This window comes from Falco biarmicus, chromosome 7 (assembly GCF_023638135.1).
Source record: "Falco biarmicus isolate bFalBia1 chromosome 7, bFalBia1.pri, whole genome shotgun sequence".
In the NCBI taxonomy this organism is placed as follows: domain Eukaryota; kingdom Metazoa; phylum Chordata; class Aves; order Falconiformes; family Falconidae; genus Falco; species Falco biarmicus.
This window is the reverse complement of record NC_079294.1, coordinates 26,934,988-26,960,212: the sequence shown is the minus strand read 5'-3', so window position 1 is coordinate 26,960,212 and position 25,225 is coordinate 26,934,988. Positions and strand designations below refer to the sequence as shown.

The window sequence follows — 25,225 nt, the reverse complement described above, 5'->3', positions numbered from 1 at the left end:
TTCCTAACGTGCACAGTAAAATTTAATGTTACAGCAAGTACAAAAGACTGTCCTTTTTGTTCTTCCCTCTTCCACAGAGCATAAGTGAATAGGTCTGGAGTGCTGGAGCATCTATCTATTAAGGAAGTCCTTGACCAGAAATGTCAAGGAGAGAAAAAGCCAGATTTTTTTTAATATTTGTCTTTGAGAAATCCTATCATTTCAGAGTAAAAGATTAGCAAGTATATAAGCCATCTACTAATAGAGTTGATGAGGTGTCCAGTGGATAACAGAGATAAACTGCTTTATTGTGTATTTATCTTGTAGAGAGCCTAAATTTTATCTTTACTATCTTTTCTTCCTACATTTATCTTGGAGTTTCTTTACAGATCAAAAGTTATATTGAAAGATCCATAAGGAGGCACAGTTCTATATCCTGCCGGGAACTTTTTGGCATATCATTTAAAGCATGTGGACATAGAAAGATTAGAGACAGGAACTGAACAAAATCAATGACATTCAGTCCAAGAGGAGCCAGAGAAGAACACAGCAGATTCTAACATTTGAAAGAGGAATGACTCCTAGTGCCACAAGCTGGTGGGTTCAGCAAGCCTTTCTCATTGGTGCTCCAGGAAAGGTATTTTAAACCCTGGAACAGTGCTGCTTATGGTATAATGGACTGTAATTTAAATCATCTTGCTAGGGACAGATATGCAGTCATCAAGGGACAAAAAAGCTTGTCTTTTTATACCCACCCCCATGGTTTTGAGCAAGCTGAAAACTACATAACTGGAGTTTACATTCTGTCATATGACACTATCATTAAAAGCTGAGTCAGGTTAATTGGAATGATAAACCAGCATTTGCAGAAATCTAAAGGCAACAATTAATGTGTCCTAAAGCTGTTGAACATCAGAGAGAGAAAACTCTTTGGCAGTTGCTGTTTATTACCTTTTCACTGTCCTTTTGTTAGGCATCTCAATGTACAACTGCCTGTTCTAACATGGCTTTTATCACCATCATTCGGAGCCCCATGAGGTTATGGAACCATTTCTCATGATGTACTGCAGAGCAGTCATAACCACCTTGAGGTGGCTCTGAGAGCTGAAGCAGCGGTAATGAGACAAGGCAGGCCCATTTTCACCAGGCTTCAGGGAGTAGAAGATTAATTATTTGGAATAGTCTTCCCTCAGACACTACTTTAAAAGGCAAGCTATATTAAAATAAAGTATCTCAACTCTACCCTTCAGTCTCAGTGGCTCTATATATTAATCAAATAAGTGCTATTTTCCTCATTAATCAAGTACATAAAACCAAAGGATACAGATTATGCCAGGTTAGATTATGTGGTTTTGAGGGATCAGGGTTTAGATTTAGCATTGTGACTCATAATGACCCATATTTCTTGTGTTGTTTCTGCTGTAGTAAAATGAGAGCACCATAGTGGCATTCATGCCATGCTGACCATGCTATTCAAGCCGGATGGATCTTGCTTGTTTTCCCTGCGGATGCAAAATTTTTCCAGCTCCTGTCTCATGAAGCCTTGGTCAGCAGCTACACTTCAGATCCAAGCTTAGTAGTGAAATTCTTGCAGGGTATGCAGAAATTCTCAGAGCCAATGTTGTGCTATTAATATTTATACTTTGGCTTTTATATCTCTTACTATTTTTTCCCCCTCTGTTGAAGACTTGTCTTTTCAGTATGCCAAGTGCAGCTCTGCTTCTGTTTGCAGTGCCTTCACAGACTCTGGGGCCAACACAGATAGTGCTAACTCACAGTAAAGTGAACACAGTAACCACTTAAGGAGCTGAGATGCAGAGGCATCCTTCGTTCAATTAAGCATTTCCTCCTATTGGAGCTCTGTTGAATTCCTGAAAACGTATTTGCTTTCTCATTAATTTCTTAATTCAATTGCATGGCCTGAAATTTTCTTTTCTGGGATGAGAAGGCTCTTTCTTACATGCCCCTTTGAGGTCTGGAGACTTTATCAGTTTGTTTACCAGCCAGTTTCACTCTTGTTCTTCCCAATTAGAATACAAAATGCTTTTTAATTTCTTTCACTGCTCTGTACAATGGATTTCTCTTCTGATTCTAGTGCTTCACATTTTTATTCTTAAATTTGCATACCTTTTCTCTTAAAAAAAAATCCACCAAATCATAGAATCATTTAGGTTGAAAAAGACCTTTGAGGTCATTAAGTCCAGCCATTAACCTAGCACTGCCAGCTCCGCCACTGAGCCATGTCCTGAGAAGCCACATCTACACATCTTTTAAATATCTCCAGGGATGATGACTTAACAACTTCCCTGGGCAGCCTGTTCCAATGCTTGACCACCCTTTTAGGGAAGAATTTTTCCCTAATATCCAATCTAAACCTCCTCTGGCACAACTTGAGGCCATTTCCTCTCATCCTGTCGCTTGTTACCTGGGAAAAGAGACTGACACCCACCCTGCTACAACCTCCTTTAAGGGAGCTGTAGAGAGCAACAAGGTCTCCTCTGAGTCCCCTCTTCTCCAGACTAAACACCCCCAGTTCCCTCAGCTGCTCGTCATCAGGCTTGTTCTTCACCAGCTTCATTGCCCTTTTCTGGACACGCTCCAGCACCTCTGTGTCCATCCTGAAGAGGAGGGGCCCAAAAGTGAACACAGTATTCGAGGTGCAGCCTCACCAGTGCTGAGTACAGGGGGACAATCACTTCCCTTGTCCTGCTGGTCACACTGTTTCAGGTACAAGCCAAGATGTATATGTTTGAGATTCTGTGGATACCATTTACTGGATGCATGATTGGTTTTCCTGGTACAGGTGAGACTTTGGCAGAAGATAAAATAAGAATATTTATCACTTGTTCCTGCTCAATTCCTAAATGATATGTACACTTAAATAAGCTGTTAAACTCCTTTGGGAGTGCCAAATTATAATTTATCTCTGCAAATTTCTACTCTGAACAGAAAGTTTCCATATACTAGCCAAAATTTAAGTCGTTAGTAACCAAAAGACAAGCTAACTGTTACTGGGTAATGTGGTAATGTTTTTGTGCTACCACAACTTTTATAATTCTGTATTAACTTATTTGTTGGGAGAATACTTAAGATGAGAAGTTTGATCCACATTAGCACTCCTAAAAAAAAATTTCCTGGGTATGTTTAAAGCCTTTGAGTTTTGAGTTGTGTCTCTAAGATTAAAAGCCCAGTGCAGCAAATGAATTGTTCCAAATGTTCAAAACTAAGTCAGCTATTTTTCCCCTATAGATCTAATGTTCCGGGTTTTTTATGCAGAACCACAACATGCACTGGTTCTTCACAAATGACGCTTTCCATTGAGGCTGAGCTTCTTCAGTGTGGTATTTGGCAATGTGTACGGTTGCCCTGCGCAGTGTGTCAGAATAAGCTGAAGAACAGTCTATGGAACTGTAATATAGAGGTAGTCCTTACAGGAGCTGTAACACCTAACTTGATCAAGCTGATAATGGCAACAAAAGCAAGGGGTAAGGCCACCCCATTGTGTTCAGTTTTAAGAATGTCTAGGGAATCTATATTAGCTTTTTCTGTTATCTGAGCTAACTGGAGACCACATGACCTCCAAACATCCTTTGTAATCTAAACTTCTGTGTGTTTCAAAACTAGTCTGATGTTCCAACTGTTGGTCTGATGTAAGCATTCATGTAAAGTGCCTTGGATGTATTCTGATATGCAATTATAACTTCAGTCTACATTCTTAGGGTGTTTTCCTGTTTTTCTGAGCCTACTGTGGTACTTTTCAGTGTTAAATGGCAATAACCACAACTATAAAGTACACTGAATTTCTTCACTGAAAGTGTTGTCAAGCATTGCAACAGGCTGCTCAGGGACGTGGTTGAGTCACCATCCCTGGAGGTATTTAAAAGATGTAGATGTGGCACTTAGGGACATCTTTTAGTGGTGGAGTTGGCAGTGCTAGGTTAACGGTTGGACTTGATGATCTCAAAGGTCTTTTCCAAACTAAACAATTCTGTGATTCTGTGATTTTATGCCCAATACCTCTGCTTAATTTTATTCTTAGAGTGATTCTCATGACATGTCCAAGGTAAGCATATATAGCTTATGCAAACCAGCATGTTTTTGATCTTATGAAACCGTCTGCTCTCCTCCAAAGACAGATGCTATTTTGTATTTGGGAAAGCTGCACACTCCTCCAGAAGCAACACAAGACTCTGCATTCTTTCACAGATTTTATTTTCACCATTGTTTCACTAGCAGTCCTTAATCTGAAATAAATTTTATCTGTTTGAAAGCACTGGTGGAAAGCAGAGCAATCTACCAATGTAGATTAGAATAAGACATAATAAAAGGGAGCTAGGAGCAGTATCTGTCATTCATTGAAGCACTGAACATTAAATCATCCATTAAGTGTGTACTCTTCGCATTATGACTGCAGGTGGCTTTCATTGGTAAATCTTGGTCTAATTTTCTTAGGCAACATGCTTTCCTTTCTCCTGCTTTACTGAGTCATTCAGGAGGACAGAGGAAGGAAAATTCTAACTGTTTTTATTCGAGGTATACAGAAAAGTGTCAGAAGACTTAGGCACTATTCTCAGTTTAAATAAATTGTATATTTTTTAAAAAATTTACACCATTTCTAGTATAAGAAAGTCTCTACTTTTTATATTTAACTTGAGACATCTTGAAATTAATTTTTTGGGACTTGTCTGAATTCTCTTTCAGCTGCCAATGTTTTACATTTCTGAGAATAATGATGGTCTGCAGAGTTCAAGAGAGTTCCCCTCGCAAATGAACAGTCACATAAATTCTGTATAGGTTCCTGTCAACAATTTTGTTCTGGATTTGCACAGTTGTAAGAGTTAAGAACAAATTAATAATTTCCATAAAGCCTTTATATGGGAGGTATTCTATAAAAATTTCATACTGTATAAATACATACCTGTTTTCCTCAGTGGCTAGTGAAGAGTATGATCATAAAGCATTAGCATTTATCTAAGCTGCAGATAAACAATAAAGCATCCTAATTCTGCACACAAATATGGTAAGGCAGAACTCCATGAACAGTTTTGAAAAATTTTCTTAGCATTGAGTTGCTTACTTTATATAGATATTATTCACACTTTAATTAGATGGTAATTATTTTCATGCAGAAGTTACGTCACTACATAACAGTTACTTCATACAATCAACCGTACTTGCCAAAAGATACATCATTATTTCTGCCAATTCCTCTGTAGAACAAGGTTAATAATTACTTTTTATCTATAGTGATCCACAGAAACATGAACATTAATGATTTTATATTCTAATATTTACTTTGGGAAACTATAAAATTGCAATGTCATTGCAAAGATTACAGGATATTTTTGTTCTGCAAGAGAATCTGAAATTTGCTTCACCCAAGGGCCACTTACTGTTTCTTTTTAATACAGGACAAGAAGACAAACATCACCAAGCTTTTTTTGTTCTTCTTTTAGCAAAGCATTTGACTCACATTCTTGATGTAATTTGACACTTTTAACTTGCTTCATGTTGCAACTATGTCAACACTTTCATCATAAGAAATGCTTACCAATATATTGGAGATGGCTTTCCAAGTTTTAGTAAAGCAGGTGCCAGCTGCAGTGTGTGTGGTTCTGACTAATAAGCAGGTCCCTACAATTCCCTGAGACAGATGCAAGCAACAATAAACAGGTGGAGTAGTTGGCCACCAGGGAGAGGGAAACTGGGGACTTGTTTGGGTATCTGTGCTGGAACTCCGCCGCAAAATTCTTCTGGGGCAGTTCCCAGAAGCTGTGTGTGCATGTGTGCATGCACATGGCTAAGATGGAATGGCAAACTGTAAGAAGGGAACCTGATTGACATTGCACTTGGGAAAGCTAACATGTGGCACTTGTGCTATGATAGATGTTGGCTATGACAGCAAGCTTTGAGAACTCTAGGATTTCACTCACAAGGCTGTCATTACTAAATAATTGTAATTACTGGCACACACAACAAAGCCTTCAAAAAAGAAGCAGAAAAATCTAAGTGTTTTGCTGAAGGCAAACCTACTGAAAGGTGTTGACAGATTTTGGGCAGCTGTGGAGAAACTTGATACAGATGAATATGGCCACAATACCTTTGTCTGTTCAGGGTTTTTTTAATAACAATGCTTGCTATTGACATAATTTTTATCCTTTTTATTTAAGTAATAACAGGAGATAACTTAGTGAAGGATAAAATCGTAATTAAATGGTCCCAAATAGTTACTCACTTTCCCGATTTGGCAGAATTTGTTAGGAATGGGAGATTTTATGCCATATGAAGAAAAATAATCAATATTGACAGAAGATTAGAAAATAATAATTGTGTAGTTCTAGATAAAGTCTAAGATGTAATACACAGTTTTGTCACAAATTGTAAGCTAGCTCTAAGATTCAGTCACAGCTGCAACACTGAACAGAAAAGAAAAAAAAAAGATTATTTCAGACTGTACAAGAGAAAGTAATTTAAGACTTTTCAGTCATTAGAGGGTGCTTTGGATGGTTCCAGTGTAACTCCTGTGATTGTCTGCATTTCTTTAAGGCAGAACTACCAAAGGTAGATAATTGAGTTTCTAAATGATGTAAAAGACAGCTTAATGTCAGTCAGCACATCCAGGTGTAATTGGATTTGTCTTTCTAAACAAGGAGCTTAAACTCAAAGTGTTAATCAACCACCTTTTGGCTATATATGTCTCTAGTGTTTATTTATTCAGCAATGATAGGTAGGCAGCTGGTATGAGTGAGAAAGTGCAGAGCCATCAGTCTTGTCCAAGGATGTCCTGGACAGCTTGCCTCTATTCTTCCCTCTCATTTAAAGTTATGCAAGACTGGAAGGTAGTGGAACTAAGCAAAGGAAGATAAAGATATCTCTCCTGAAAGCTAGAGATATCTGAGGAAGTGAACTAAAATAAAAGAAACTTAGTTCACTGTGGAGCATTGCTGTCTGAGAACATGGTCGAAGTCAAATTATCACCCAACCTGTATTAATATTTGCAAAAACGTCCCCTGGCTGGTGCTGGGGCATTCAATTTCAAATGCCCTGAAAGAAACTCAGCTGTATCCTGTACAGCCTCCACCATTTTGTGAGGATGCCAGGCAGAAAACATAAGCTGGGAGCCCTCCCTACAGCAGATTCGGTTCTTCACAAAAGGTGGTTGGCATAGTTGGTTATACTGGTAAATGGGTCTCTTGGGCAGTCTGAATGGTGGGTGTCTACAACAGGGGTTTTGATGCCTGGGCCGAAATTGTTTGCTGAAAGTTCTGTTATATTGCCAGAAAGGTTATAATTTCTATTATTGCTATCTAAAGTGATGGTATTACTGTTTCTCTCCATCAGCCAGGATCCGAGGGAGGAAGAACAGGTAATCTGTGGTAGAACCTCTAATGCAAGTCCATCTTCACCTAAGAGTTCTTATCTTCCTCAGTATTTTAGAGGTCACTGTAAAGGTTCTTTTGTGAGGGAGAAGTGTTATAACAGAATCGATTTTCAATTTATACAATGCCAGTGCAATATTCCCATTGGAAGATCCTAGCATAACACAAATAATTAGTGTTATGCAATTGCTTCCATTCTTGGATGTTTCTGTTTGAGTTTTTCAGCATTCTGACCCACTGGCTTTCCATTTTGTTCCTGCTTTGTTTCTTGGACTTCATATACATTGATTCCTTGGTTTGTGGGCTCTTGGTCTGGCTTCCAATACCACTCCTGCTGTCCCTCTCAGAACCATGTATTGCTGCTTCCTTCCCATCCTGACCAAGGACTGTGACTGTCGTTTCTGCTTCATTCTTCAAGCAGTATGAGACCAGCAGGAATTACAGCCACAATCCCAGAGACAGTAAATACTTCATTCCCATATTGTCTTTCATGCTTTTTGAGCAATACTTGTTACATCAATAATTCCACTAAGAGATTCCAGATCATAGGCAAGCGAGTCTTTGGGGGTTTATCAGTTTCTTTCTTTCCTATGCTTTTTTAATTAACATCTACTATCCAGCTGGGTATCTTCTACCATTTTTGTCATTTTATTCTGAGATAAGCATGAAAGCTTGCTAAATGCTTTAATCAGTAATTGTGAATTCTGTTATTTTCTTATGCTTCCCAGTTAGGTATTTTTCTCAGTCTTGCTCATATATCTTGATGTACATTTCCAGCTTCATGCTAGACTCAAACTTCATTTTTATCAATTCATGGTGTAAAAGGATTATATGGTGCCTTTTTCTTGCAGTTGTGTCCAAAAAATCAGTCAAACTTTATTGATTTGTCACTATTTTCCTCATCCTTATGATCCAACTCTCTGAAAAAATATCACATTTTCTGACTTTGCTTATAGTATTGTTGCATCTGTACATATGTGTTAAGATTTTCTGACTGAACTAAATGTTTCTGCTCAATTTCCTTTTAAAGTGCTACAATAAAATCTTAAACCAAGATACTTTTTTACTTCCTGCAACTCTTATTACTTGTCTGCTTCATAGTTTCCCATTCTTTTCCAACAACTAGGCTTCATTATGTTTTGTCTATAGTGTTTCCCACTGATGTCATAAGATGTCACAGCAGTTTCATTCCTTTTTTCCATATTTTCCCAGTTTTGTCATCATTTGTACACCAGTACAGATTACAAACACCTGTGTAGTGCTTAATTACCCCAGAAATATTCAGTGCTATTTCTGTGACTTAATATTCTTTTTATTCATACAGATCCAGGTTACCTTACCAATTTAATCAGTATCTTATATGTCTTACACTGTCTGTATGTTTTCATTCACTTCCTGTAGGTCAGTATTTTCCAGTTGGTCTACATCAATAGTTGGTATTTTACATCAATTAATGTATTTTAAAGTAAAATACATGTTTTGGCATTGCTGACACTACACAATTTCTCTTCAGTTATCACTTCTATTGCTATGTTTTGAAGCTGTATATGTTTAAAATATCATCTTTTATAAAGCCTAGTTGGATCAATTAACTGTACTTCAATTAAGTTATCCCATTTACTTAGGCAATCTCTTCCTCTAATTACCATCTTTTTGGGGATATGACTTTTTCCACACATCATTATGTTGGATCCCTCTGCCTCATTTCATTGCCACCTATATGTACGTGTACAAAGTGGTATCAGTCTCGTCTGGAATCCAGCTGTAAAGATGCACTTCTGAATTTAAGTGTAACATTGCTCTTAATTTCAGGATATTTTATTTGTTTGTGAATCAACTGTAGTTAGGCTGGCTCCTGTTGGAGTACCAGGTTTAGGTACTGTTATTTGTATACTAGATAAAGATGACTTTGATATTTATTTTTTTTCATGCAATGCTTCTACTCACACCTTTCCTGCTGAATCTCATAACTGAGGGAAAGTGCACCAAATACCACAAAGAACATAACTGGACTTCAGGATAAAGAAGCCAACAAGTATCATTGTGGGTAATGAAGAAAAAAACATTAGCATCAGTAAATATCAACACTAATGCTTTGAAACCCACTCACATATCTCAGGGAAGAGATAGAAAAGACACTGAGGAGGCTGCTGTGACAGATACAGGGGTTTCAAGAGATTGACTGACAAGTTGTTATGAAGAATGCTAATTGAGCTTGACGGCCTAGTAAATGGGAAGAAAATGTTGCAAACCACGGGGAAAGCACTGAAACGGTTAGTTGATTCAATTTCATCTTGTTTGTCAGGGTAGTTAGCAAATTGCCATCTGATCTGAATTCACTCCATGTGTGAATCAGAATTAACACCAAAACCAAATAGTTACCCTCTACAAGGAGATAAACTTAGACTTCTCTAATATCATTGTTTGCCTCTATAAGGCAAAACCCCTTATATATGTGTATGTGTACAAGCCAACTAGGTGAACAATGAGTTTTTCTAGGGAATATCACTAACTGAAAAACATATTGTTCCAAAATTTTAAAAACCTAACCAGAGGGAACAACACATGCTAAAATAACATAGCTTGAATCCAACCCTCATGGGATAAAAACTGTGAGGGGATGAAATTACATTCCACAGCAGGCATGTCCCTTTCAGAGTCATACTTCAACATGTGTGAAAGTTAAATCTGTACATTTCAAAATTTTCTGTTAAAAAAGACAGTAAAATCCATTCCTCCTCATCAAAATATTTCAGGCCCTTTGCTCCATCGTATGACATAATACAATACGGATGTATTTGAAATAAGGGATTTCAAAATGCAGCATGACTCTTCAGCTTTTCTCCAAAGCAAAATGTTTACATTATTGATGCTGTTTTGCAGAATAGGTAGCTGCTTTAAGTAGAAGTGTATCTTCTAATGCCATGTGGTTTCCTCAGAGTGTTAATGCTCAGCCCTACCAAACACTACAGAAACACCAATACAGTGACAGGCACTTTACAATTGTCAAGAAAGGAAGAAACTCTAAAGAATAGGCAACAGAGATATTTCAGCATTTCCCTATTAGATTAACCTGTTCAGAAAGACTGTGGTATCGACGCTGAGTGTAAGCAGAGGAAGAATCAAATTATAGAAACTGTTCTAGAAATCTCATGGAGTTCAGAATCTGGGCTTGCTCTTTTTTCATGTAAATCACATACCAAGGGCAGATTTCTCCTAGGTTTTTTTCCATATGGGGTCATTGAATATGAAGACAGGATTCTGCCTACATGTTTTTTTGGAAGTTTCTGTAAGTCTGAATCCTCCTTTCAACTTTAAATAAATAAAAGTTTCAATGAATTCTGGAAATAGCAAATTTATTAATTTGCAATAATTTTTGAAAATATGAGTTTTGAGGTGATTGATCTAGGAAGATATAGATGATCAGGTGAATGAAATATGTTAGGATTTCTTATCATTAATTTTTTTGAAAATCAGTATTGGAAAGCTACTGGAAAACAGTACTAGAACCTACACTTGTAAACTGTATCCCTTTCCTCCTACACTCATTTCTGCACAATATTTATTTATATATATATATTTTGATGTTTAATTGACTGTTACATGAACTGTAAAAACTTTTGAGTTTAGGAAAAATGCAGGAGACAAACACTTGTCATTTAGCAGTGTTAACACTGAATGTTAATCACGGCTCCCCCCAGATCAGGCCGCATGCTGCTTATTGAATTGTGATTTTCAAAATACTAGAAATGTACCATTAAATTAGATTTTATTGTCTATATAAGTTTATTAAATTAGTTCATACATCTGTACTTATCTTTGAGTTTTTAAATGCAACCAGCTGAAGCTACCAGTTCAGCAAGTTTCTCTAAAAATAAATTTTAACTGGAATGAACTGGGAATGAGACAGTATGGGAATAACACATGTACTGGTGCTTTTTTTTTTTTTTTTTCTGGAAACCAGCAACCTTAATATTCCAGTTTATTTAAAAATCTGTACCTTTTCTAAGCTAAAGACTATCAGGGAATGCTTTCAAATCCTATGGTTATACCTGCATTGTATTACCTGATCTGTTTTTTAAGTTGCAGGAAACTTCCGCTGCCCATGTGAGACGCATTGAAGTCTGTCCTGTGAGTATAAAGTTGCCTGAATGAAGTCTTTGTGGGGATGATGTATTTAGTCACTGGAAAAAGTAGGGAAGAGCCATTTATATGAGCATACTTTTGTAAGGACAGGCACAGACAAACCATTTACATTACAATATATACCTAAAAACCTGAAAGTATTTTCATAGCCTTACCCCCTCAGGTAAATACACCCATCTAAGCAATTGCCTTGTGAACTTTGAGGTTGGCTAAGGTTTCTTTAAAAATATTTGGCTCCCTCTGAAACAAAAATAAAAATATCAACGTATGCAAAATCCTAGCTTTGTTTTAGAAGTCAATAGTGCCTGAAAATGAACATGTAGACTGATACACAACAGTAAATATACATTTATAGGGGGGAAAAGGGAGGGCAGGTGGCAATCGTACTTCCTGCGCTGTTAGCACTGTCTCTGTACCAGGGTCTGGGGCAGCTTCTCAGCCTAATGTACTACAACATCAGGTCCTGATGACAGGTAGCGAACCACTTCTTTTCAGAGTACACGAGTAGCCTGACTTATAAAACATCGACCAAATAGTTGATACTAAGAAATCTTGTTTCGTTTATATGCAAAGCTTCTCAAACACTTGTGCATTCTTCTTTTGCGTATCCTTGTTTGACAAAATCTAATCCAAAATCAAATAGAAGGGTTATAGCTCTGTAAAGCATATGCAATAGGATCATGCTCATATATATTTACTACTCACTTACAGACACTGCTATTGTCAAGCATTGCGCAAATTTGTTAGTGGTATCACACAGCTCACGCTTGTATTTTCAGGTAGTAGTGAATATCTAGCCACTTCACTTGTGCAGCTACTAACTAGCTAGTATTGTCTCTCTGTCTTCTGATAGAAGAAAGTAAATAAGGTGGTATGAAATATATCTGCTTTATCTTTCTCTGGTAGTTGTTTAAAAGAAAGCAAGTTGGTCTTTTTTTTTTTTTTTTTTTTTTCCCCCTTGTCACTTTTGACAAAAATGCAGAAATTCTGATACTTTCATCTTTTTGGAAATACACTGCATGTTCAGCTCTCTCCCAGCTGATTTCACATCTACTCTCCTGAAATGTTCTGTATGGTAATACAGACTGCTGCTTGTGCATTTACCATGGGATCATTCAGTGCAGTGTATGTCAACTAGCTTTTTCCTGCCAGTCTGCAAAAAGTAGTATTTTGATAGTGTCTGAAATTAACCTCTGTCTGTGGTTTTTTGTTGTAGAGTTTTGGTTTGGTTTTTTTTTTTTTTTTTTCCACTTTGGCACTGGCTCCTCCATTCATCGCAGACCTTTTGCATTTTTGGATGAAACACCTGATTGATCCCTTCTTTGCTTATTTGCTGATGATGATTATCTAATGGGGTTAACAGCTTCATAATAATTAGATATTGTGCTTTCCCATTTGCTGTATTACTATTCTATATCACTTACTATTTGCCAGATAATTAACTTTTAATTACACTGTTTAAAGCAAAGGGCAATGTTGATTGAAATACAACCTGGCAGACAGAACACACAGTAGAGATATGGAACTGGGCTTTTCTCGTCTGAGTTTGTTTTTGCAGCAGTGTAGGGGAATCTTCAAGCACCCAGATACTCTAGTCATAAAAAAACATGCTTTTGGGATATTAATATGATTTTAAAAATCCATTTAGCTTCAAGGAACATTACAAAAATTATAGATCTGAAATTGATTTCTTTGTTTAAAACCACAGCTTTTAATCAAAAGTGGCAGCTCTGTAAGAGAATGCCTCCACTGGTGAAAGTCTGTCTTTTGGTCCTTAGCTAACCTGCTGAAATCACTAAAGTACGCTAACCACATATTATTCAGAAAAGGATTTTCTTCTCATACAAATGTCTTTTCCTTGGAAACTGGTCCAAATCTATCAACTTTTTCCAACACAGTAAATAATTGTATTATTGCAATATTACTGTAATATTTTAATATTACTGTAATATTCAGATTAATTCTAACCCAAACCAACCCAAATTTCTAAAGCATTTTTCATGATCAAAACCAAAATATTCTGATTTGCAGAAAATACAAGTAAAGAATATATTTTTATGGCAGTTTTTGGTAGAAAACTCCAACCAAAAAAGCTTAGACAGACATCTGAGTCTTCTTTACTTTCCAAACCCAAGGTTATTAATCATCATTTGAGTCCAACAAAAACTGGTTTTGGTTTTTTTCACTGTTTTGTTGGCTCTCTTAATCTGATATGAAGTTTTAAAATACCTTTGTGTAATACTTGACACATTGTTTTCTGTTTGAAGACATGATAAACTAGAAGACAGATTATCTCCATAGAATCAAAAAGAAAGCAAAGCCTGAAAGTAGTTAAAAAAACAGCCTTACACCATATTCCTTGTGTAGGTGGAAATTGTGTCCCCAGTATCAAGCCAGATGAGCAGGAATTCCACTATAGATCTAAACAGTAATTTCTGAAAAGTGAACAATCCAAAATGAATCAATTACAGGACTGTGATTACTATTGTTACTTGTCTGGTAACAAATCTGTAGCTGGAAGATACACAGTAAGTCCAATATTGACAAATGCTTACAGGTCAAAAGTGGCAAAATGTATCTCTTTTTTCTGAAACCTGTTGACACTAGCAAAAAATCTCATTACAGACCTGTCAGTCATAATAAGATCCATTATACTGAAGTGGTGTAAAAACACAAATAAAAACTCAACAATAGCTACAGAAAGGGAAAGTGTCTTCTGCCCACATAAAAGCCCTTTCTGCCTCACCCACATCTTTGCTAATGAAAACAGATTTAAGATGTGGGATACTTATTAGGGAAGCAAGTTGAAGAAAAGGTCTTGTCAGTTTGATGGAAGAGGTTATTTGTGAAACAAAACCAGAACATGATATAAATTGCAAGTAAGACTAATTCAGGAAGGGCCAGCCCTTCATGGATAACAGGTATATTGTATAAGGGTGATAAGTGTAAATAACTTGTTGTCATTCTGGACGATGTACCGGAAGACTGAAGGCAATAGAAGAATGAATCAGAGGAAATGGTTGTGTGACATACATGTCTTTCATAACACTTATCAAATACAGCTTTCTGTGGGTGAGAAACTAAATTGGTCAGTATCGCTTAGATGATGTCATCTTGGAAGAAAAAGATTTTTGCCGATGTGAAAAGTATTGTAAATTTATCCTAGCTTTACCACAGAAAAGCAAGTCATTTAGTCATTTGCTGGAGTGTTTGAATATTAGTCATCTATTACCTCTTTAATGTGTGAAAGTCAGGTCAGGCTTGGCCTGAGCCTTGACTTTTGTGGTCACAGGCAGCACTTAGATGAATTCCTAGACTTAGTTCTTGCAAAACAATACAGGGCACTGCAAGATAAGTGATTATATTTTAGAACTGATTCCCAGTTTGTATGCAAGACTGATGTACTGATTTTTCACTTGTTTACAAGTTTATAGTTTGCTTCCTGATTAAAAATCTGAAGTCCTGCTGAGTAAATCTATTGACTTTACCACAACTACCTTCTATGAATGCTCTTGATTTAATGGTTTATCAAAATCAATCATAAAGTCTTTGTCAATATGAAAGAACTATGTACAGAGTATAAAAGAAAGGAGGGGAAGTCTTTGTTAGCAGAAGTTAATTTAGAATGGATTTCAACCTAGCTGGGGACAGTATTCGCCTATTAGTGAAAAAACAGGATGACAGAGTATGCAGATGATTAACTGATATAAAGATGGATCTCAGCTATATTCTTCCTGTAAGTCAATCAGGAGAAATATAAGTAGGACTCAAATTTTTACTGCAGTCATAAAAATTTAATATGTAATTTGCCAGACACTTTCAATCATATGGGAAGAAAAAAACCAACCAAACAAACAAACAAAAAAGCTTTCTTCAAATCAAAATAAGAAAAGGCACCTAACTAACAAAGAACAGTTAGTATAAATAGCTAGAAATAAAATTCAGTCAGGCATATCTGCAACTTGCAAATGCACGTTTAATTTTCTATATCCTATCATTGCCATGTTTCAAAAGGCAATAAAATCTTTACTGTGAAGAAAAAAAATCCATTTTTAAAATATGTACATCCTATGTATGTGTAATTATTTTAATTACAACTGATCTTTCACTCACTGTACTAAAAAAACACACCATGAAATACAAGTAAACCTAATAAAAGACAATAAGGCTGTATCCCCATTCCTGTCCTTCTCAAAGTCGATAAAAACTTCAAGGCAGTTGGCAGAAATGTTTGAATAGAAAAGGAATGCCACTGGAAGATAGAAAGTTTTGCTCACGTAAATTCTGTTGTTTATCTTGGAAAAAAAATCATAATATTACTATACAAAGTCATTATTTGTCTCAAGACTAACATTAATCTTCTGTTTTCAGTGGGAATCTGGAGACCTCATGGGGCATGATCCACAGTCTTAATTTAAAAGTTAGAGAACTCAGAAATTAACTTTCAGCTTTAAAATAGGGAGTTAAATCTTGTGTTCGCTTTGCACAGTCACATAATGTTAACTGAAAATTTTAGGGCCTGCTTCTATTTTATATATGTTTGTTTAGTATTGATTAACTCTGCCAGAGAGCCTTAGCAGGTGTTATTAAAATTCCTTTCTGTACAAGAAATGAAGATAAGGTCTGTGCAAATCTTACTCAAATGGCAATATTATAAACATATTATATATTTTGGGCCTTTTTAAAAAAAAGTTTGTTGTGTTTATGAATGACCCAGCAACTTCATCAAGAAGTAGCATGAGCAGATGGCTATTAGAAAATGAAAGGCACCAAGACTAAAAAACTCATATGAATATAGAAAAAACACCTGATTTAATTTTTGAAAAAATATTTACCAGGAGCCAGCTCCAGGGGCAGCAAGCAGAGTGTCAATTAAAGCAAAGCAAACACAAACAGTGTGCTAAGTACAGAGATACAGATCTTGACTGTCAGAAGGAATGACAAAAATGGTTTACTAAAATGTCAACACTGTTTTCCTGCTGAGTTAAGTCCTGAGCACAATCCTACAAAATTAATTGTATTTCTAATTTATACTTCCTTTTAAATGAACAGAAGCACCACAAATGTAACGTTTTACCTAAACCTTCTTCCAGTGTTAGGGGTTCATACCATCACAGGGCTGACCTCTGAACAGCTGTGTGCTGAAGAGCAAAACTACTTTGCATTTTGTCTGTCATCAACTGTGTGAGGCCACTTCAACTGAAATCAAAGCAAGTGAGAGCACAAACATGCTTCTGACCAGCCTGGCACGAGCTGAAATGAGAGGAGGGTTCACTGTTTCATGGCATAACCAACCAAAGGTATCAGCAGTCCCCCTCTCCAGCAAGTCTACTCTCTGATAATTTCCCTATATAAAACTCCCTGTGGCTAGGGAGATATGAAGGGGAAGGCAACTAGAAGTCCAGTAAACAAATAAATATCTAGACAAATCAGATAAAACTTTTCAAAGAGAAGCTAAAACTTTTTGTAGGATAGGACTAGGAAGTCTGCTGAAGGAAGAAGACCAGGTAGGCGATATATAGGAGAAGGGATGGACTTTCTGATAAATACTTAATATAATGAACACAAGAAGGAAAGGGTTGCTTACATAAATATGTCCATGTTTCTTTATTTTAAAAAATCCTGCTGAGTAGGCTTGTTGTGTCCTGTGAGTTATATTTAAAGATACTAAAAAACCTTTCCTGCTGGATGTTAAAGGAAAATAGTAATAAATAACTTGAGACAAAGTTTGAATCTTTTTCCTATTTATTGGGTTAGATTGATACTTGCTACAAAAATAAAACAACGGCAATAATAAAAAATATGTCTGTGATATTTGTGAGTTTTAACTCAGTAAACAGTAGAAACGTAACACCTACACTCAAAGACAACACTAGTACAGGGGAAAGCCACGTCCATTCCCCACAAAAGCAGCAAGTCTGACCTCCCAAGAACGCTTTGTTATGGAGGTTAATTTTGGATGTGGATTTTGTTTGGGAAAATACCATGTGAAGCGTTGGTGCATCTGGATTGGGTTTTGTGAAACCTATCATTTCCTTGAATGAATGAGTGAGGCATCAATGCACAAAGTGCATTGGGTTGGTGAATATGCCAACTTTAACTGAAATGAAAAGGCAAAGCTTGGATTGTGCTAAATTATCTGAATATTTTTCACAAGTTGAGGAAAGAGCATAAGCTCATGCCTCGGGTTAAATCTCTTTTGGGGGAACCTGCATGCTATTTTCATAGGTAGGCTATACTAATACTAGTAGCTGTTCTGTTCTTAAAGCTCAAAATCCTCATCACATCTTTTTATTTTAAATATATGAACTTGACCATTTTAGCAATGAAGTGGTAAAGGAAAGAAAAGGGCTTGCTGGTAAGGAAAAATATTTCTATTTTTTAAGCACTAAAAGTTCTCATTTATTTTCTGCCTGACAATTTGGCATGAATAGGATAGAGATACTACATAAGGTGGTACAAAGACTCATGAATTGTCTCCTGCCTCTGGGTAGAAATCAATCATCAGTAGATATTATAGATCAGTTCATTTCAGGCACACATTCTGCATGTTATGAATGGGTTCTCCTTTAAAGGTATTTGGTGGCCTCTGATTATATTGCAAAAGTGGACATTTTATGGTTCATCAGTGCTGGCTTGGTGGAGCAGAACCTCTGTTCTCATTGATAAATCAGCATCAGGTCAGCATCACTCTAAAACAAAGTAAGGATGAGCCAAGCTAGGAAGCAAGGAGCCAAATGCCTCGTTCATCTTCGACCTGTTCAAATAAAAACCTGGATGCAACTTTTCAGCATCCTGCTTACTGGAGGAAGGACTAAACAAGGAATGCATCCAACACATTCTTTATTTGCTTACCTTTAAAATAAGGGCTACCTTATACAGGATTGACTTTTGCCAGAAATGTACCTGGGGGGCAGGGCCTCGCACACGTGTCCCCCTTCCTGGGGGCCTGGCTGCAGAGCCCAGAGCCAGCACAGCCCAGAGCTGCCCCCTCCCTGCTGGGGGCCTTGGGGTGAGGGTCCCCCCAGCACTGCTGGGCCAGCGCAGGCCTTGTCCCATGGGAGCTGCTTTAGGCAGAGGCGCTGGTGCTGGGCCCCGTGGGAGCTGCCATTCCCGCTGCCTGGCCCCGGCCTCCTGGTCTGCACCCCAAACCTAATCTGCAGTTATCATAACCTTTAAAGATTAAGACCAACAGAACTGTTCCCAAAATATATGAGGGCTCTTATTTGGCAGAGGAAAGAAATTAAAGAAGAGCCTTTGCTCTCTGTCTCAAATACATGTTTTGGTTATAGGTTTAAATGACTCTAAATATTTTAAAACTCCTAGGTTTACTAAGACATACAGGTTCATTGCAAAAAGGGCTTTAAAGCATTCACTTCAGATTCCCGATGGAAATACAGTATGCATCAGGCTTCTTCATTTTGTCATGTCAATTTTAATCCCAGTACAGCAATAAAAGTGGTGTGGGGCATCACTTTAGGATCTGGGAATAGTTCTGAAATGAAACCTAACAAAAACTAGGTTTTTTTTTTTCCTACTGGAACTGTTCAGGGATAGGCTGACATGCCAACTGTATGGCTATGGATCCTATGTATGTGTCTGGAAATCCCAGCTCAGCAGCTATGAGAGGCCCTGATCTCCAGCCATAACCTGGGGCTGAAAATTCCAAAGATCTGAAACATAAGGAGACTTTTAGCTCTAGAGCTGTGCCTTGAATTTGATCCCAAGCAGTGGAAGGGAGCAGTGGCCATCTGAAGCCATTCTACAGTTATTCCTAACATGCATTGTGCAGTGCTGTAAGCCATTGAATAAGTATTAATATCAGGTGTATCCTTGATGACTCAAAATTAGATCTGTCATGATATGGAAAAGAGGAAGGGAGAACTGGAATCTAACCTAGCTCAAATTTAGAAAGCAGATAAGTCCCAGGAGGTCTTCACCATATGAACGTTAAGTTGATTGCTGTTTCCAAAAACGCCCTGCGTTTTCTTACTGACAAAGTCTGTCTGCGCTAGATTAGCTACTGCTGTCTTATACAGGCAAAGGCAGCAAGCACTGCAATATTGTGATTTCAGACATGGTTTATCCACACTGCCATCTACAGTTACACAGATGAGCAAATTATGAGAGATGTTTCGCTAACAAATGCTCCCTTTTCCTTTTTTCTTTTTTTTTTTTTTTAAGTGAATGTAGCCTACTCGCATAGCTATTTGCTTTTTGCATGGATTTATAATGGTAAACTACAATGCTGTACAGTGAACACCTTTCCAAGTGTTACAGCCTAGCAGTCCTACAGCTCATATCATCTCCTTTCATATTCTTTCATCACAAGCCCTGGTCCTCATGGGGGACTTCAAACACCCCAACATCTGTTGGAGAGACAACACAGCAGAGCATAGGCAATCAACGAGGTTCCTGGAATGCATTGATGATAACTTCCTTCTCCAAGTGATAGAGGAACCAACGAGCAGAGGTGTCATGCTGGACCTTGTTTTCACCAACAGGGAGGGGCTAGTGGGGAACGTAAAGCTCAAAGGCAGCCTTGCCTGCAGTGACCCTGTAATGGTGGAGTTCAAGATCCTTAGGGCAGTAAGGAGGGTAACACAGCAAGCTCGCTACCCTGGACTTCAGGAGAGCTGACTTTGGCCTCTTCAGGTATCTGCTTAGTAGAGTACCAGCCCTGGGAGGAAGAGACACACAAGAAATCTGGTTAATATTTAAGGATCACCTCCTCCAAGCTCAGGAGTGATGTATCCCAACAAAGAGGAAGTCTGGCAGAAATGCCAGAAGACCTGCATGGATGAATAAGGAGCTCCTGGACAAAATAAAACACAAAAAGGAAGCCTACAGGGAGTGGAAGCAAGGACAGATAGCCTGGGAGGAATACAGAGAAACTGAGCAGCCAGGGATCAGGTCACAAAAGCTAAAGCCCTCATAGAGTTACATCTGGCCAACTACATCAACAACAACAAAAAATGCTTCCTTAGGTATGTTGGTGATAAGAGGATGACCAGGGAAAACACAGGCCCTCTCCAGAAGGAAATGGGAGACCTGGTTACCCAGGACATGGAGAAGACTGAGGTACTCAACAAATTTTTGCCTTGGTCTTCACTGGCCAGTGCTCCAGTCACACTGCCCAAGTCACAAGAGGCAAAGGCAGGGAGTATGAAAAGGAAGACTGCCCACTGTAAGAGATCAGGTTTGAGACCATCTAAGGAACCTGAAGGTATATAAGATCATGGGACCTGATGAGATGCAACTGCAGGTCCTGAAGGAAGGGGTGGATGAACTGGCTAAGCCACTATCTATGATACTTAAGAAGTTGTGGCAGTCCAGTGAAGTTCCCACTGCGTGGAAAAGGGGAAACATAACCCCCGTTTTTAAAAAGGGAAATAAGGAAGACCTGGGGAACTACAGGCCAGTCAGCCTTCACCTATGTGCCCAACAAGATCATGGAGCAGATCATCCTGGAAACTATGCTAAGGCACATGGAAAACAAGGATTGGTGATAGCCAACAAAGCTTCACTAAGGGCAAGTCATGCCTGACAAATCCGATGGCCTTCTACAGTGGGGTAACAGCGCTGGTGGATAAGGGAAGAGCAACTGACTTCATCTATCTGGACATCTGCAAAGCATTTGACACTGTCCCACATGACATCCTTGTCTCTAAACTGTCTCTGGGTGGACCACCCAGTGGATAAGTAATTGGGTGGATGGTCACACTCAAAGAGACGCAGTCAATGGCTCGATGTCCAAGTGGAGACCAGTGATGAGTAGCATTCCTCAGGGGTCTGTACTGGGACCAGTGCTGTTTAATTTCTTTGTTGGTGACATGGACGCTGGGTAGTCCCAAGCACAAATACAGGTTGGTCAAAGAATGGATTGAGAGCAGCCCTGAGGAGGAAGACTTAGGAGTGTTGGTGGATGAGAAGTTCAACATGGCCCGGCAACATATGCTTGCAGCCCAGAAAGCCAACCATGCATCAAAAGAAGCGTGACCAGCAGATCAAGGGAGGTGATTCTCCCCCTCTACTCCACTCTCATGAGACCCCACCTGGAGTACTGTATTCAGTTATTCAGGGCCTCCAACATAAGAAGAACATAAGAAACTCCAGTATCCAGCTAAGTGCCATTTTAATGTTTGGTCACTGGCTTGTAGATACAGGTCTGTTGCTGCTCCACTGAGGAACCCAGGCAACATTTTGAGTAGAAGAAAAAGCTTCAAGCTGTCTCCTTTTCATTCAGTGTACTGCGCTAGGGAAGGAATAGCAAAGCATGCGATCTCATCAGCAAGACTTGGCAGTTATATAGGGGATAAAGAAGGCTGAAAAGTATTGTGTATGTTCAAGAATTCTCTAAATATACTATAAAAATACTCCACTTGTCATTCTTAATGATTCTTTGCTGCCACTTATGGTGATTTGAGCTCTATTTTTTTTCATTTGAAAGCATTTCAGTCTTGGAACAAAATGAATAGATCACAGAGAGTTCACATTTCAAAGTGCTGAACAGAAACTTCCCCATTTTAGATGCTTTTTGTAATTCTTTGCTTCTGCCAAGATTTTTCCCAGGCACATAATATGCTGTGTTGCTGGTATACAAAAATTTGACTTCTGTAAATAAATGGGCTGCAGGAGGAACTGCTACATTCTGCTGTTTGAATGATTCATGCACATCCAGTAGTATAGCATGTTATTTCCTACAGAATCTTACAGAAGTAGCCTGCGTTGCTGGCACAAGAACATGGTATTCCTAACACTGAAAGATAATGAGATTTCCTGTGAGCTGTGTGGCAAGCCCTCAGGATTCAGGATAAATGTAAAAAGTAGACAGTAGATTATAAGAAGAAAGAAAGATAAACTTTTTTTAAGATCATTCTTCAAAAAAGTGCTTAATTTTGAGAATTTACAATACATCCTTCAGAGACCTGTTCAGACATTGTTTTTCAAATGCAGAAAATATTACCTCAATCTTGATCCATCACTCTCCCCTGATCTTTTCAAAGGCTGCAGGATTTCTTTCTGCTCCCTCAAGAATAAATAAAAGGAACGAAAACAAAATCTTCCCTGACTTTATGCCCATTCTTAGATGCCCTACCAGCAGTCATTTTTGGAAGAATATATTATGTCTCTCATTTTAGAAATGAAAGAGGTTGCTCCTGTGGTGTTGCTCATGTTTTGTCTTGCAAAGAATAGCAGCCTTCAAAGATTCTAACAAACCAGCTTCTTACAGGGATATATAAGAAACCCACTGCAGTCAATAGAGAACTTGACACTGACTTTAGGGGGTCTGGGACAGACCAAAGCCAGTGGTTAATCAGCTGCGAATGGGTGAGAGGGTCTGGGAAACAGGAGCATGTCAGAACAGTCAATCAAAAGTCAGATCACATTGTTTTTCATTAAATGTGAAACAGTTAAATTTTTCTGTTCATTGTTTCCCCACTCTCTCTAGAAGTAATCCAGGAGTACTCTTTGAGAAGAAACCGTTTGTCTCATGCTCCGAGTAGCCAAAGCACCTGTATTTCCCTCCTGATGCATGCATCACAGGCGTGTTTGTAGCTACATTTAACAGGACTGTGGGAATATCTGTGGGCTAATTCATTCAGAGACAAGAGCAGCACCCTCTGCAAATATAAGCTGACATTACTCTAAGTACATAATTTTTTACCAGGTGAAAATCAGGGAAACTAAAAAGAATCATTTATCCAAATACTAATTCATCATAAAAAGACCTTTCAAATGGAAAAATATTAGGGAAAATTTACATGATTTCTATAAATGCTTTTAAAAAAATATTCAGAAGCAACTTTTTAAAACTTACATTTTGCAGTTTTATAACAGAATAAAAGTGAAATAGTTTATCAACTATACTGAAGGAAAATTATTTTGGGGCCTCTCCAGGAAGAATTTTTTTTTACTACTTTATTTGGATTTAGAACTGGAAAGTCAAAATAGCCATATTTTGCAAACAGGCAGAGGAGTCATAATAAAAAGGCATCTTAGAGTGTTCCTAGGAAGTTACATGGCAAAGTTCAGATCCCTGGAAAGGCAGCGAAGCCCAGGAATCAGATGCATAACAAAAATGGGATCAGATCTCTCTCTTCTGTCACGTCTTTTCATTTTTATATGTGTACTTAATTCCTCAATTTTTGAAGCTTCTTTAAAAACCTCTTGTAAAAGTTATTACTATGCATTCCTTGATTTGAAGAATGATAATGGCAATGTTGTCGGAAGCTTTTAGTGCTTTTTTTTAATGGTTACTAGTAATAAAGCCTACAAATGGTAACTGTCTGATAAGTAAAAGTAGTTATTGTTAGTCATATGCTGGGAAATGAAGGAGCAGGCAATGGATTTAAGTGATTTGCCTTTGGATCCACGTGTAGCTGAATTACAGACTCATTCTCTAATTTCTGGGTTAGACTATGTTGGATCACTATGTTTGCAGGACAGTGTTTTTTCCGTGCTGTGTGCACTACAGAATGTTTCTGGTTTTGGCATGTTGTTCTTCTAATGAATGCACATTCAATAAAACTATTCAGCTGTTTATTCTGAATATTGGCTATTTGCTTGAATAAGCAGTTCTTCTCCTAGAAGATATTTGTAACTTCCCAGAGTCCAGCCACCCATTTAGTTTCTAAGGAACTTCAAAACAGAACAGAAATCTCTTACAGAAAATAATAAACAGCTTTCATTCCTAAATTCTGCTTCTTCACATGTCATTTTTCTTTACATGGTTATGACAACTGTTTTCAGGGCATAACAAAAGAGCTGGATGAGCAGATTTATTTTTTTTTTTATAATGGATTAATTAATGATTTGTGTGGTGAGTTAGCAATAAAAAGATATTTTCAAATAAAGGTTGTCAATCAACACAGCAACTTTCATATTCTTGAAAGCTGCTCTTTCTCAAGGAGAAAAGATTCTGAAGAACCCAGCACATGGATTTGCCAGGCTTACTGTTCCAGCTTTCCAAAATAAAAATTTCCACCACCGGCAATATTGGGTAAAAGGATAAAAAGATGTGTATTTTTCTCAAAGTGCATCTTAGAATTTGTCATATAATGGAAAATACATTTTTTTCATAGAAAAGAAAGCTGAGAAAACTGTTGACTTTTTACTTTACATAAATTCAGAAGGGCTAGGTGATTTTTTTCCACAAGAAATCTGTCATAAGACTATCAATATCTTATAACTGAAGAAAAGCCTGTAGTACTTATGAAACTGATAGCAGCATTATACACTCATCAGTTCAAATTATTTTGATAGACTTAGATTTAAGACAAAAGCAGAACAGACCCTTGTTCAGTCATGGTCCTAGATTAGCTCATCATTGCTTCTGATCTGCATTGTACACTCCAATCTTGCAGCAATTACAGTGACATTTGGTCAATTCCATTCCCCAAGCATCACTGACAGCCTCATGTGTCACAGTTTTTTTCCAAAAGTGACAATCAGAAAATAGACTGTTACAGCTGGAAGAGCAGAGCCACTTCCAAGAATTGGGAAGGGAAGGACTTTCCTGTTTGTGCCTTTTCCATTCCTTCATTGTGAACAAGCTAAAGGAACCATGATGTGTTAGACTGCTGGAGCCAATTTCCATCACAGGTTTTGCTTTGCCTAGTTCCTTGATAACAAGCTGGTTGCTGGGGGAAGTGTTATTAAAAACATTTTATTATATTTATAATTTATTATATTTATAAAAGCATGAGATTTTAAACTTT

General features: G+C 37.7%; 1 protein-coding gene across 1 annotated transcript; it reads right to left on the bottom strand.

Annotated features, from left to right (window-relative positions):
* Positions 1-2,191: 2,191 nt before the first annotated feature.
* LOC130152412 (uncharacterized) lies at positions 2,192-12,235 on the bottom strand. The gene is given in 4 exon segments (XM_056345948.1): positions 2,192-2,622; positions 2,625-2,788; positions 11,425-11,542; positions 12,214-12,235. Coding segments are annotated over 4 exon segments (735 nt in total).
* Positions 12,236-25,225: the final 12,990 nt, after the last annotated feature.